The 15,887-nt window shown below is 34.1% G+C and overlaps 1 protein-coding gene across 1 annotated transcript; it reads right to left on the reverse strand.

Moving 5' to 3' along the window:
* Window positions 1–772: 772 nt before the first annotated feature.
* Window positions 773–4,170, reverse strand: LOC133293425 (uncharacterized). Its single transcript, XM_061491993.1, has 6 exons — window positions 4,110–4,170; window positions 3,894–4,019; window positions 2,406–2,599; window positions 1,926–2,341; window positions 1,394–1,877; window positions 773–1,345 (listed from the first exon to the last, which is right to left on the reverse strand). Exons 1-6 carry the CDS (start codon window positions 4,168–4,170, stop codon window positions 773–775), a joined length of 1,854 nt encoding a protein of 617 aa, XP_061347977.1.
* Between the last annotated feature and the right edge of the window lie 11,717 nt (window positions 4,171–15,887).

Here is a 15,887-nt window from a genome sequence, read left to right on the forward strand (position 1 = left end):
TTGATGGCTACTTGAGAATCCCCCTCAATACAAAGTTTCCTTAATCTGAGATTCCACACAAGAGTCATGCCATTGAGTAATCCCCATAGCTCTGCTCTGGTAAATGAAGGTTTCTGCAAAAACCAACCAACCACTTGCCAGAATCATCTCTGATCACACCTCCACAGCTTGATCTCCTACCTCCATCACAACTTGAACCATCTACATTAAGCTTACACCATCCTTCGGCTGGGAATTTCCAGCTAATGAATCTTTGCATTTTACCACAAGCTTGAAGACCTTGATTACACAGTATTATATAAGCTTCGTCTAAATGGGAAATAAAGGCTTTCTCTCTTCTTATGGTTGATTGTTGGTTTATGTTTTTCTGTTCGAAAATCCAACTATTTTGAGCTTTCCAAATCAACCAGCATATAGTTCCAAAGAGTTTGTCCCAGTTATAGCTCTGAAATAGCATTTTCCTCTCTAAATTTTGTTTAAACCAGCTGGTGAAAGGAACTTGGAAGAATTCAGACCACCACTGTGTCACTCCAAGAAAGTCCCATAATTCCATACTCCAACTGCAATCTCTGAGAACATGTAAAATATCATCCTCTCCCCCATTGCATCTTGTACACATGCCACTGTCTGAGAGATGCCTCTGAAGTCTCTTTATATTAGTCAAAAGAAGATTATTGGATGTCAGCCAGAGAAACATCTAAATTCTCTTATTCCCTTTCCAAGACCATGCCACGTCCATTGTCGCCAACTGATTCCCCTCCATAAGCTGACTTTATTGAAAAATTTCCATCATTAGTGTGGCCCTATATGACAAAATCAGAGCCTTGGTCAATGTTGGGGGCATGATATTCGCAATTTGGGCGAGAGTAGCTGGAGTCACAAGTTGCTCTAGAGTAGACCATTTCAAATTTCCTTGCTCATCAACAAAATCACTCACTTTCCAACCCTTAACCTCGTCAAATATCACTACCTCCTGTTTGAGTTGCACTTTTATATTCCCGAGAAACCAGTTTTCCCCGCAGAAATTAGTAAGAAGACCATCTCCTAGTTGTATTTGAAATCCATCAATGACTTTTGACCACACCTTGCTAATACCCTTCCAAAGATTCGATGCTCGGTTAACAGTTTTTAACTCAGGTAACAGGTCATCGTTCACCTTGTACTTGTTCCTTAGCACCTTAGCCCAAAGTCTATCTTTGTAGGTGAGCAAACCATGCCCAATCTTCATCATAAAAGCTTGATTTGTCTCCCTTATTTTCCTCAGCCCAATGCCTCCATTCCTTTTGGATTTGCACACCTTCTCCCACGCCACTGGATGTATTCTTCTTTTCTCCCTTGATGATCCCTATAGAAAATCTCTCGATATTTTCTCTAACCACATGCACGTGTTTACCGGAAGCAAGCAAGTTTGCATCGTGTAGAATGGAGTTGCAGCGAACACCGATTGAATTAGAGTGGCCCTACCTGCAAGATAAAGAGAATTCATCTGCCTGCTATTTAACCTTTTGTTCACCCTTTGGAGGACATGATTAAAGGTCGAAGAATTCACTCTGGTAGATAAAAGAGGTATCCCAAGGTATCTTCCTAAATCTGCAGCTATTGGAAACTGCATATGTTGGGCTATCTCATTTGCTCTAGTATGATTCACATTCATAAATAAGAATACCCTAGTTTTTTCCTTACTAATTCTTTTCCTAGAGGATTCGCAGAAGCATCTTAAGATTCCATTAATGATCTTGGCCTGCTCAAATGGTGCTTCTGCAAAAAGCAACAAATCATCTGCGAAAAGCAAATGAGTGATGAGAGGTCCTCCCTTTCGAAGGATAATTGGTCTCCAGATCTTCTTGTCCATTACTTCCAAAATCATATGAGCCAACCTTTCAATACATAGGACAAATAGGTAAGGGGACAACGTGTCCCCCTACCTTATGCCCCTAGTTGGAGTAAACTCCTCCGTTTTGGCTCCTTCCCAAAGAACACTCATTGATACATAAGAGAAATCTTCCATAATCAGTTCTATCGTCTGCTGATGGAGGCCAACCTCATCAAGAGTATTCCTTAGAAAAACCCAATTAATTCTATTATAGGCCTTCTCTAAATCAACCTTAACTATCATCCATCCCACTTTGCCTTTATTCATCTTCATAGAGTGCATGACCTCTTGAGCTATTATGATATTATTGCTATTATGTCTCCCTTTGATGAAACCACATTGATTTGGCATAATCAGATTTCCTAGACGGGGTTTAAGTCTATTTGCCATAATTTTGGTGATGGCCTTTAACACCACATTGCACAAGCTGATGGGACGAAGCTTCCTTATAGAATCAGGATTATCTTCCTTTAGAATAAGGCAAATTTAAAGACTTATTAATACCCCTAATATTCTGGGGATTGAGGAACACATCTTGAACTAGCTTGATAACTGAATTATTCAAGGAGTTCCATTGAGATTGAAAGAAAAGAGCATGTAGGCTGTCTGGAATAGGTGCCTTGAAGCCATCCATGCTGAAAAGCACTTCTTTAATCTCCTCTTGGCGAGGGGGACGATGCAATTGTAAGAAGGACAAACTATAAATTTTGGGAAAGCGGCCTGAGACTGGAAATGGACACAGCACTAACCCATTATCCTCATAGAGTTTTTTGAAAAAACTGCCAACCATATGTTTGAGTTCTGCAGGATTTTCTATCCAATTCTTATTTTCGTCGTTGAGCATCAAAATTTTATTTTTCCTCTATGAATAACTATTATAGCATAATAAAATTTTGGTGTTACGGTCACCATCCACCAACCATTGACACCTTGAGCACTGATACTACATAAGTTCTTCTTGGGCGTAAATTTTATTTAACTGCACCTAAAGACTTTTTTGCAACCCCTCAAGCGTAGTATTCGAATTAGATTGAAGCTCCTCGTCAATGCCCATAATGCGCGCATGTAACCAGTTCTTTCTACGAATATTCTCCTTACAAACCTACTTATGCCAAATACCAGCTTTGATATGAAAGCACGTACTAGAATCTATACAGTTTGTCACCCTACCCCAACAACTATTGACTAGCTTATTAAAGCCATCACAGGTCAGCCAAGCAGCAAGGAAACAAAAGGAATTGTTGTGTTCCTCAACTCTTCTTTGGAAACCTTCCCACAAAAGGATTGGTTTATGATCCGAACAAAAGAAAGGTATATGTAGAATGAATCTCTCTTGATAACTATCAGCCCAAGGCGTTTGACCATTGCTCTATCTAATCGTTCATAGAGATTGCCTCTTCTCCAAGTAAAAAAAGGCCCCTTAAAATCAATGTCTGAAAGACCACACTTTATAAGGAACTCATTAAATTCCCTTATGCTTCCTGTACAAGAAGCACTTTCTACTCTTTTCTCTTGTTTCATTAGTCATTGCATTGAAGTCTCCCATCACCAGCCAAAGTTTGTTGACAGTTAGGCTTATTTTGAGCAATTCCTCCCAGAGAAGTCTATGTCCAATCCTCCTAAGACACCCATAGACAAACGTAGCTACCTCCCCATTCTTAGTAACAAACAATTTATACTAACATGAAGGAATTGATTATAAGATGCTAGGATATTAATGCTCACCTTCCTCCTATCCCACAACAGCCAAATATCTCCTAAGTATCCAACTGCATCTTGCTTCAATTGGCTATCAAGCCCGACTGCTTAATCTTCCTACTAGCTTTCAAGCCACTAATGCGCACTTCTGTTAACACCATTATTTTAATATTATATTTTGTTTCAAATCCTTAATAAACAAGAAAAAACTTTTCTTGTTAGCACCCCGACAATTCCACATAATAATATTCATGGAAAACAAATAAAAATGGTAATAATGGGGCTGAGGACACATGGTCCTGCTAGCGCGGCATGGTATTACCATTCAATAATCCTTCATCAGCCAAACGCGCTGCTTCTGGGTATGTTTGTTCGTAATGTCGCATCAACTCCAAAGTATCTAGATATTTGGTACCAGGTATATTAGCTTCTTCCAACTCAATACCCACTGAACTAGTACCTCAACTAGAAGCTTTATTTGGAGCAATAGTCTGCATGTTACATGCATTGACTTTTACCTCTACTGTCTTCTGAATACCTTTTTGATTCATGCTTTTTCTGACACCCTGCCCCACCGTCTCAACTTTTATATGGACCATTTTACCATCTCCTCTTTTGATGATAACCGAGTCTAAAGAATTTCCCCTCTGATGATTAATCCTAGCTTTATCTTTCAAAGTCAAACTCTAATCATTTCTCTTTTGAGGATTATTCTGCACCACCATTCGTTGGGTCCTGTGTTCCTGAGTCACTGGGCCTGTCTGCATCACCCTTCTCGAGGTCCCCTTTCACAGTTTTGTTTCCTCCTTGTTGAATTCTGGCATGGGTTGCCGTTGCTTTCTCCGTTCTCTTCTCAGACGAGTTTTTCGTTACTAAAATAATTTTTTGACTCTTTGATTTTCTCTTAACAACCATCCATGCCCTAAAAGGTTGTGTTTCATTTTTATTCTTCTCCGCTATCATAATGGAATCTCCGAATGACTTTCCTTTGGCCTGAGTGTTGGGTACCCTCTCACCCTGATTCTTCTTGGTAATGGTTGTCTCCTTTGTGGTCTCCTTTACATGGTCTAGTCCCCCCATTGCAAGCATCTTTACGATGCCCATAGCGACCACAACCAAAACAAATCAAATGTAGCCCCTCATAGCCTACATTCAGATATATAAACTCCTTTTGTATGAAATCCCAGAGCTTAAAACGTGAAACAAAGCTTCTCTGTAGATCCACCTCTACACACAGCCTTGCGAAGCGCGCTTTGTCTTTAATCTCTCTTTCAATACCTTATAGTCTCCTTAGTGAAGTTTTATCCACCTTCAAAGTCCTACCCAGCATATCATCGATTCTCCACAAGTGCTGGGTTGTGTAGAAGTCGATTGGCAACCCTGGAATACAGAGCTAGATCGCAAGTTTCTTGACCTCATCATTATATAGATCGAAGAAAGGTCCCCATCATTGCACAATGACATAATGGTCAGCCACTATCCATAGTCCTTCATGAAGAACATGGGAGTAGTCCAAATCTTCTTGAAACTTGAGGAAGAGGTGTCCATTATCCAGATCAGTCAACTCATGCGAACTTATCAGATTTCATAACCTCTGTAAACGAGCCATAAGAAACCTTGATGCCATTTTCTTTCCCATAATCTTGATTATATGAGCATTCCTCCACTTCTTGCAATCCTCCTTGTGTTGTTGCCTTGAGAACACATAAGTTGAACAAATGGGATCATCGTCTTTTCTTTCACCCATCTTGTCTGGTATGTCTTCTTCCTCCTCGTCTCCTCTTTGTATTGTTCTCGGGTCCTCCTCTTCGCTAACAGTCCCATTGCCATCACCATTTAGGCATAACACTTTGCCATGTAAGAAACCACCTTTCTAGCTCTGCCTGAGTTTTTCGCTTTGCTTTTGTTGCATTCTCTGGATGATCTGAAGCATTCTCATCTACCGCCTTCGACCCTCGTATCTTCCATCTCATCATCCATGTTTGCATCCACCATGTCAGCACCCTTAGACTTCTTGACACTCCTAGCTCTAAAGTCTTCCTCATCCACGCGAGTGTTTTCCTCAAGTTTTTTCCCACTTTTTTCTTCAAAGAGAGCCATCGTAATGTTTTCTGCACTTGTTAGTGGCTTCGAGCTAATGACTTGCTCGAACGTGGTGTGCATGATTCCTTCAGAGCTACTTTCAACCCATTACTCGCGAGGACCAATCCTTTAGATAAGTAATATAACAACCCTCACTACTAAGATTTGCTAAATAAAAAATTAAGTACAAGTTTAAGAGTTAATTATTAGTTCAGTGAGAATTCTGACAGTTACATCATGAAATTATCATGATTATGAATATGAGGATACAATTCATTCCTAACAAGTCAATTAGGACCTAAATATAAGTATAAGTTATGTTGAGAGACATAGATGTCAATTTGGTAAAATATGGATATTTTGGTGATTTGACAAACTAGGCCTGAACTGAATTCTGTCAGTCTACTTAAATTGTTAGGTGAATTTTATGTGATATAAGTGTGCTTAATTTAAATAGATAGTGTGTAGAAAAATTAAGAGAATTAAGTCAAATGTTAAGAAATTAACTAAGTTACGTGTAGAAAAAAAAAAGATAGTATGGAGTCTGTGCGGGTATGGGACTGTACAAATCATAAATAGAAAAAAAAGTTATGTGTGGCAAGTTACATAAAGGAAAAATTTAAGTCACATAGTTACAGAGAACTATCGTGATACTTTATTTTTAGTCTTCCGTTACTTTTTTAAGTACACAGCACTGTTATTACCATATTGCATGTTAACCAATCGGCTCGAGACGGGGCGTTACAAGTAACAAAATATTTGTTTTTAGAATCATAATAACTATTTCCATCTCCCCCGTTTAGGTATGGTCAGATATTTTTTTTACCACTTTTGTGAGGTTTGCTCCGATTGTAGTTTAATTTGGTGTTTATGTCTTTCTTCATAGTAACGATAATAATAATTTATATTTTTTAAAAATATATTTAATTAATGAACTGTTAGGTGGTGAAATTAGATCTGCTTCTCTTGATAAAGTGAAGTTTTTCAATATAACATTATTCAAAGATACTATGGTATGAACTAAAGATCTATGATGAAAATTACCATGAGTGCCTCAGGTGAAGGCTGAGAGAAGGGGAATGATGTTAAGGGGAAAATGACTTTATATTTTGAAAAAGTAATAACTCGTAAAATAATGTATTCAATATTCCCTTTTTTTTTAGTATTCCCTTTTTTTAGTATTTGATGCCCTTTTAATGACTAAAGACGAGTATTTATAAGTAAAAAATATTCACTAATTGTAAGGAAGAGAGCCACAATTGTTTTTCCCAAAGGACATCATGTGCGCATGAAGCAAGTGCACCTATAATACTTGGTGTGAGGTATGTTGGTTTAGGAGAGTGAGATTATATTATGAGAATCGACTTTTGAGATGTAGAGTACAAACCTTTTAAATGAGTCTTGGTGGTTAGCCCATTGCACTTAGCTAGTGAAGCCGGTTGAGAACGATTATCACAAATTTTATAAAATTGTTTTAATTAGAAATAATTTTTTAAAAGCACAAATAAACGTGCCATTATATTCTTGGATTTGGCAAAGTTTTGTAGACCAATGTGTCGGTGATTTTGAGTAATAATTTAATAATATGTCTGTTCTGGCCAGCCCACTTCGCTGGCACAGTAAGTCTAGCCCAATACCATAAGCTCAGCCCTACTTCAGAAACACCACCTTGTAGGTATTCATGTAGAAGTGTCCCTAATGTTAGACATCAAAATACCTTACTTGGAAAACCCCAACATCCCCTTTGCCTAAGCAGACACCCAAAATGCTCCCTCCCTTATACCTTTCCTGCACAACAGCCTTGTCAGTTTTGCAGCAGTTACAAAGCACCTTGCCACAATAAGGGCGAGCATATATGGCTTCTCCCCATAAGAGTTAACTTGGCTCACTTTCCCATATTGCAAAAGGCTCAATCCCACCTATAATTACCCATCTCTTCCACATCATAATGGATGACCTTTTTATGAGCGGTTACCTTGTAAACTTGGAGAGCCACCATTGCCATTTACACTGCTCCTTTGATACATATAGCATCTGGGACTCCTTGTTCAGTCTTAGTTCATACTACTGCTGATTCAAGGCACCCCTATATAGACTATTACACCCTTTAAGGTTACATATGTGGCCCTCTTACCACTTGAACGATTCAATGTTGTCATTGACGAAGTAATTTAAAAATGAATATATACTAAAAAATACAATTTATAAAATAATACTTGAGTCCTAGACAATGGCTCTCTGAGCTCAAATATTTATATCACAATTAAATGCTTGGATCCAATTTAACTATAATACATTCATCTTAATATTAACCTCCCGTCTTACTCATTGGAAATGAAAGGTGATTGATTGGTATTTCGTTATTTTTGTGTTCTTCGGATTCAGATCTCGAAAGTGAAGACTACGTTCATTCAAAGTTTTTATAAATTTATTTAAACTTAGATGTTATTATGTTAATTAAAAAGTAATATAAGCATTTAAATAACAATCTTCTTTAAAAAAAGTTATAGTCCAAAGAAGATGGAACCCAACGTCGACCTTTTTATATGCAGGCCCGGTAAAAGCACACCTTAAATTTTATAATATTTTTTTAGTGCCTCAATTCTGGTCCTATAATAAAAATATAAATGTAATAAGTTAATTGTCTTCTTAATAATAAATACATCAAAATAATTATTTTATATCAAACTTTAACATTGAATTGGTATTTTAATTAACATCCAATTACTCTTCTAAAAGGATAAATTGGATTTCAAATTTTGACATTGAATAATTCTTTTGGCGTATTTGTTACTGCAAAATAAAATTAATGACATTTGTGATTGTAAAAGATGTCCAGATCTCCAGGATATGTTATTGTTTTGTTTTTATAAATTTTTAGTTTGATTAATTAATAAATAAAAAGAAGTGTACCTTTGTCCTATTAAATGTTTTGATTTGATATTTATAATAAAATATTCTTATTATTTTTATAGTTATATGCAATAAACAAAGCAAAAAATAAACTTGTTTAGTCGGAACACATGAGCAACGTGAATGTGCTTCTTTGAATCTTTTTGTATGGTGGTGCTCCGCAAAGACTTTAAATCGGCATGGGATTAGGATGAGATTCAACTCATATAAATAATAATAATAAAAAAGTATACAATTATGTATTAATAAATTAAGGTGAGATTCAAGAAATTGGGCCAAAAGTGATGCCCAATATACTGGTGTAGAACAAAATTAAAAATTGTAAATACAATTTAGATGCCAGAGTGCCGAGACGCATTAGGGTATTTTACAAAAGATTAATCCAATCAAAGCAAAGCGAAGTGAAAGATTCTTTGCTGAGTTTTATGGTCCAAAAGTTTGAGTTAGGTAATTGATAGTGGCCTATCTATTCATAATTATTTGGTCACAAATTATGATCAACAACTTAAATACACACATATATATATATATATTGATAAATTCACATTAAATTTTTCTACCACAGTCTCTGAAGGGAAGATAATCTATAGACCCACATACTGTGTTAAAAAATTTCACTATTAAATGTATAATAGAAGAATAAGGGCAAAGATAATCTATTTCACTATTAAATGTTTAATAGAAGAATAAGAACAGCAATAATCGAACCCGTAATTATTTAGTCATAAGTTTTAATATCATATAAAGCAATCAATTATCCCAAAAGTTTCAACTAATAAGTGATGTATATTAATGGTTTGATTGTTTGATCCATTTGGAATCAAACCACAACCTTTTCGCCTGTTTCGTATAATTAGAAAAATAATCTCCAACGAGGAAAGGTTAGTTTCCCAACTCCACACCCAGAACACTTTTTATTTTTCTTTTCTTTTTAAACCCCACCTCAGAACACTCATTAATTAATTTATTTTTTAAAATCAAACGAATGTGACAAAGGAATATTTAAAATATCAAAAATACTGCAGCGGAACATCATTAGAGTCAGATATTATTATGCAAATAGTATTTATTTTTTATATTATAGAGAAAAATTTATTATGATCCCGGTATTTGTGATCCTTCCAATAAGAATACAATACTTGTATTTAATTTTTTTCTTTTTTTTTTCTATAACTTTTTCTTTCTTCCTTTCTCTTCAAGCCCACCCAATCAAAAATACTCCCGGAGCACTATATTTCCGCTCATATTATAGAATTGTTGTCCATCACAAAGGAATAGTAAACACCAGACTCTTTTTTAAGAAATGAAAATTAGCATGCAATCATGAAATTTTATTTTTTTATTTATTAATTATATGATATTTATTGACCGTGACAAAACCTTTTCTTAATCAAATAAAATTCAGCGGAAAATATTTTTTTTATAAAAATCATATAACTCTACTGAAAATTAGGACATTAATTCGAAAGTGAAAAGCAAAAATTATAGGAAAACATCAAAAATCACCTTACAAGTTTACTCAAAATCACTTAATCTCTTCTCCAAAATTTTGAATCATTTATATTCTTATTGAAAGTTTTTTTATCACTTACTCCTCTAACTTACATTTTTTTTATCACTATCGCTCTAACTTAGAAGGGTAAGTGATAAAAAAAACTTTAAGTTATAAGTGTAAATGATTCAAAATTTTGAGAAGTGTACTTAAAGTAGTACATAGATGTCTCCCAAGGAGGGCAAAGTATGTTGATATAGGGAGTGTCTATAGTGGCAATGGTAGAGACCAAACACTAGTGGAGCTTCCCATGGTGCATAAAAGGAGGTGTGTGTGGAAGTGGCTAAGGTGGCTCTTATAGTCCCAGCCGTAGAGGCTAAATGGAGAAGAAGAAGTCCTCTTCCCTCAATGTGAGGGGGTATTTAGAGTTGGACTTGGTCCACCTAGCCACCCGAGCCTTTTCAGGCTAGGCATGCTGAACCCCTGCCCTTGTGCAGGGGCAGCCTTGTGCTTTGGGAAGAGGAGGAACCGTAAGTTGCCTTCTAGAAGAGGGCTCTTTAGGCTGGGCCTAACGGTTGGACTCATGTAAGTGGACTATCCCGAACAGGAAGGGAATAAATAATAATGAGAAAACTTGTAAGGAAATTTTTGAAGTTTTTCCAAAATTATGATGGATTATAATTAATAGTTAAATTTATCATTTTCAAATTATTTCTTCAATAGTTATTTTATAGAATAGATTCATAAATTAGCCTTTTAAAATTTACCATGTTATCATATTAATCCTTCAATAATTAATTTTAGGGGCAAATCGTATCATGCAGCAAGACTCAAAAAAAAATTCTTTTTGAGAGAAAAATGCGTATATGTAAAAAAAAAAAAAGTTGGCACAAGATAAATATGTGGGGCGTACTTTTTATATACTATAAAAAAAGAAATCTTAAAATAAAAATAAGGGATTCATATATAAGATGCCTCCATAAGTTTCTAATTTTATTCACCAACAACCTTTATAATTTCATATTAAACATCTTCAACATTGTTTACAAAAAAAAAAAAACTTCTCCACATTTATATCTGCCGACCTTATAATTATGACACGTTGTTTGAGCTCTTTCACGCAATATCTCTCTTTCCATGTCATCATGTCTATCTCAATTAATTCCACAGGGAAATTGTTCCTTCCAAGATGATAAGGAGGTCCACACTCAAATACCAACCCTTTAGATAAGTGACAAAATATTTGTTTTAATGAACCATAATAATTGTTTCGTGTTCCCTAATACTCTTAAATTAAACTTTGTTCTAAACGTGCTTTATTAAATTAGGGGGCGTTTGATAGATGAAATATTTTTTTTATCAGGAAAATATAATTACTAGAGAATAGTAAAAAAATGAGTTTGGTAAAAAAGTGAAAAAAAAAAAGTTTTTTGATAGGATTAAATATTAATGGAAAAGTTGATTTAAATTTATAAAGTCTATGTTTGGTTGAAGTAAAATATTGATGGGATAATGAATATAAATTACGAAAAAGGGCATTTTTTATTTTTGAATATGAAAAAAAAAAATGTAACCGTTGATTAAAATTTTAGTCAATCTATCATTGGAGTTGTCTTGTTCTACCAAGAGAGATGAAGATAACCATGTAACTCTGCTAGCATATGATTCAAAAGTTGCTTGATATTCAAGGACATTACCAATTTGCAACATTTTAGATAGAGATGCGGCGGGGTCATCAAACTCTAAAGTTTCAAATAGACGTTGCAAAGCCTGTGCAAAAGAGGACCAATCAGCTTTTTTTCCTTTCCCATCTAAACTAGAAATACCACCCTCCTCCTGATTTTTTGGAACAGTATTTTACATCAATTTTTGCAAACGATTCATCATGCCTGAGTAAACTAAACAATTTCGCTGGTTAAATTTGTGGAACTCTTATACCAAACTTGGTAAGAAGAAAATACCACTTGAAATTTTTCTAGGTATCTAAATAGAAAACCTATACCAAACACCCCATTCTTTTAGATTTACATAACTCCTTAAGAATCTTATGAGCAGATAAGCCAAAGCTTAGTGGCTTATAAAAATTTTAAGCATATATTTAATGATAGTTATTTAGATTTGAATACTTAAAAATTAGCTTAATAAAAAATGCATTAGTTAATTTTGAGAAAACTCTATTTATTTTTTTAATTAATGTGTTGTTAAATGAAGAGATGCATGGAAGATTTGATGTCCAAATACCACTTGGAAGTGTTCTCTTGCACTTGTACCATGATTCAACCATTTAGATGAATTTTAAAAATTTATTTAAATTCTCGAACTCCGGTCTTTTAATTAAAGATATAAACTTCTTATCATTTGAACTTATCATTTCTTTAATAATATAAAAAATCTTTGTACAAAAAAACAAAAACAAAAATTCTAGTATGGTACGGAAAGTTATTTTTTCCAACTTAACGAGTCTCCTAATTAATCCTTTTTCTAAGTTTATAATTGAAATGCTTCCATAAAAAAACAAAGATGAAATTGTGGTGGTTGAATAAAAATAAAAATCTGTGTGTGAGATTCAACAACACGAGTGACGGAAATCACAAAATGCATGAAGGAAGACTTTAAATTCAAATAACGTGTTAAGGAAGAATTTAAATGCAAGACATGGCCTATAAATAAAAGCAAAGTATTCATAGTGATTTAAGCAAATCATATTTTGAGTTATTTAGTGAATTTAGGTTAAATGTGTTAATATTTCTTACCCACATTTATCTATCGTTTTGCACCAAAAATGGATGAACAATAAAAAAGAAAAAAGAAAAACATTGATTAATGTGAACCAATATTTGTAATTAATTTGCCTTTACTGCTCATATGCATATCCACAAATTTTTTATTGTTATTTTTCTTATTTAAAAGAAAAATTGTGAAGACCAAATGTCATTAACCGCATCTTATCTTACCTAATAGGGATTAATAATGGGAAAAATGTTTATCCTTTTAAATGACACAATTTATATTCTTTCACTCTCATAAAGAGGTGGGACCCACGCCTTTATTTTTTTTGTCAACTCTCTCTCCTCCTTTATCTATTTCTTTCTCTCTCTTAAAATGACATAACTTTACATCCTTTGAAATGACACATACTTTACCCATTAATAATTGTCCTATCATTTCTTTATATTTTTCCTGAAAGGAGGGTATGTAGGAAAAAAAAAAGGGTCGTTTTCCATAATATTTAACTTTACTAAAAAGACCAGCATGACACTATGACAGTATACCGATGTGACATAAAAACTTTTTAATATGTAGACGAAGTTGCTGGAACCATGCCCTGTTTCTATATTACTATTCTCAACTTTGAGGATTAGAAAAATAAATAAAAAACACGAAGTACATATATGAAAGAAGAATAAATAAAAACATAACTTCTTTTACAATTTGAGGTGAATGAGAGAAAGCTTTGCTTGTTAATTAAAGAAATGGAGAAAACCTGAACGGCATTGTTGAGGGTGAAGTATGAACAAAACAACAAAAACTAGCAATTTAGAGAGTTAACTTGATAGAATACGGAAATCAAGTTTTGTATCCAGAATGGTTAAAGAATGTTGATTTGATAATGACTGAGAAGATAAGGGTATGGACCAAGGTTTGAAGGAGTTATTGTCCTAACCTCAGGTAAGCTGATGGTGGAAGGGAGTGTATAGAGTTCAGTTATAGCTGAGACTGAGTTTCAGCACTAAACTCATATGATGAAGAAGCATGATGATCTTTCAATGCAACGGTGACTAATGTGCCACATTTTTTGCATTTATATAACAAATTGTCACGTCGAACGATAAAATTTATCAGATTGTTATGCGGTTTGTTATGATCGGTAGCGAATTTGGTAGCCAATGATTTTTTGACATATGGCACACTTTTGCAGAAAAAGTTGACTGTCACGTGTCTAAGTTCGCTACAACTGGTAGCGGACTTGGTAGCCAATGATTTTTTGACACATGACACGTTTTCATAGAAAAAGCTGATTGGACTAAGGTAGCGAACTTGGTGCGCTATGTGGCACAATCTCGTTGTCCGATCAAAATTAATATATCAATCACAAAAAAAAAGGCTATTTAATTAATGTATCAATCACAATTAATGTATCAATCACCAATCACAATTAATTTTGATTGGTATACTAATTGTGTTTAATAATTGGTACATTAATTGTGATTGGTGATTGGTATATTAATTATTTGTGATACAATTGTTACAAATTCAAATGATGTTTGTGAGAGATAAAATATGTCAAATGAGGTGTCATTGCGTAGATCTCGTAAAGTTATGTGAAATAGAATAAAAAATATCTAATTTGCATATTCGAATCCAAAGTTTTGGCCTTCTGAATTGATTGGTACAATCAAAAGTTAATCTCATTGATACATTAATTATGATTAGTACATTAATTAAATGGTTCGCTTTTTCTGCAGTTACTGCAGATAAGTTATCTGCAGTAAGCCTAATACGACGTTGTTTTGGGCAGGAATCATGATATTTTATAATTTTAATTTATTTCAGGGTTATAATAGTCTTTATATTTATAATTTTTTAAGGAGGCAGGATTAAAATTTGACACCTCATCTGAAAGCGTTAGATTAAAAAAGATCAATGGTGTCACATGCTTACAAATCAGAGTCGTTGATCTTTTTTGATTTAACGCATCTCAGATAAGGTGTCAAACTTCAAATTTGACACCAGTGTCAAAGGATCCTACCTCTTTTTTAAGATTTCAATATCAAAACGATATCGTTTTGGGAATAAATGCAGATAACTTATCTGCATTAACTGCATAAACATTTTTCCTTTAATTAAATAGTCATTTTTCTTCGTTTTCTTTTTTTATTGTGATTGGTACATTAATTTTAATCGGGCAATGAGATTGTGCCACGTAGCACATCAAATTCGCTACCCCTAGTAGGAACTTAGTCCAGTCAGCTTTTCATGTAAAAGTGTATCACCTATCACAAAATCATTGGCTACCAAGTTCGCTACCAGTCATAGCAAACTTGGACACATGGCAATTTGGTAAAAAATAAAATTCACATGACAAATTGGTAAAAAATTGCCAAAAATGTGGCAGTCTAGTCACTATTCCCTCTCATTGAGGTTAGATTCTCTGTTTATAAGATAGAGGAGATTTTCTCTCAATACAAGGAATGAGATGTCATAACTATTTTAATCATATAGGCCCCACTATGATATGAGGCAGCGTAGCCCCGATATAGAAAATGTCATGTGTCTATGAAAAATATATGAGAGACACGTGTATCCGGAAGCCACATACTTCACATGTTATGTCTTAAACCTTATCGTGGACCTAGAATTTTTTATAATCGAAGGCAGAAATAAAATTTTTAAATTATAAATATTATTAAAACTAATAGAATATACCAATTATTATAAATATTTTTGAAAAAAGGCTAACTATTAATACTAATAGTCTATTATTATTCAAAAAATTATTTTATATATAACATGACAAAAAAAAATTAATATTTAAGGAAGAACGGCCGCCCATGCTACCCCAAGTTACTCCCCTACTTACCAAGCAACCATTTAGAGGAGATGGATAATGCCATCCGAGCAGTCCAGAAATAGAGAGGTTTCAAACTAATCTTTTATGTTCCAATTTCATACAATTCATCGTAGATTTAGAACAAAGAATAAAAGAAAATACTACCCAAAAAAAAAAAAAAAAAAAACAATCAAATACGAATATCACCACCATTCAGATTTCAGAATCAATAACCAGCTGTATATCACATGACACTCGCAGAGTTCAAAGCTTTGGAA

This window comes from Gastrolobium bilobum, unplaced genomic scaffold (genome assembly GCF_033153095.1).
Source record: "Gastrolobium bilobum isolate Gb01-03AN ecotype WA unplaced genomic scaffold, APGP_CSIRO_Gbil_v1 utg18566, whole genome shotgun sequence".
In the NCBI taxonomy this organism is placed as follows: domain Eukaryota; kingdom Viridiplantae; phylum Streptophyta; class Magnoliopsida; order Fabales; family Fabaceae; genus Gastrolobium; species Gastrolobium bilobum.

Bases quoted from the DNA above. Each gene is read 5' to 3' on its own strand.
- LOC133293425 (XM_061491993.1), bottom strand. From the start codon at position 4,170: ATGGTCCATATAAAAGTTGAGACGGTGGGGCAGGGTGTCAGAAAAAGC. The intron at 2,600-3,893 runs GTAATACCATGC...GTCCATTTCCAG, and splicing joins TGATGAAGGATTATTGAATG to TCTCAGGCCGCTTTCCCAAA. The intron at 2,342-2,405 runs GTGTTCCTCAAT...CTTATTCTAAAG, and splicing joins TTATCAAGCTAGTTCAAGAT to GAAGATAATCCTGATTCTAT.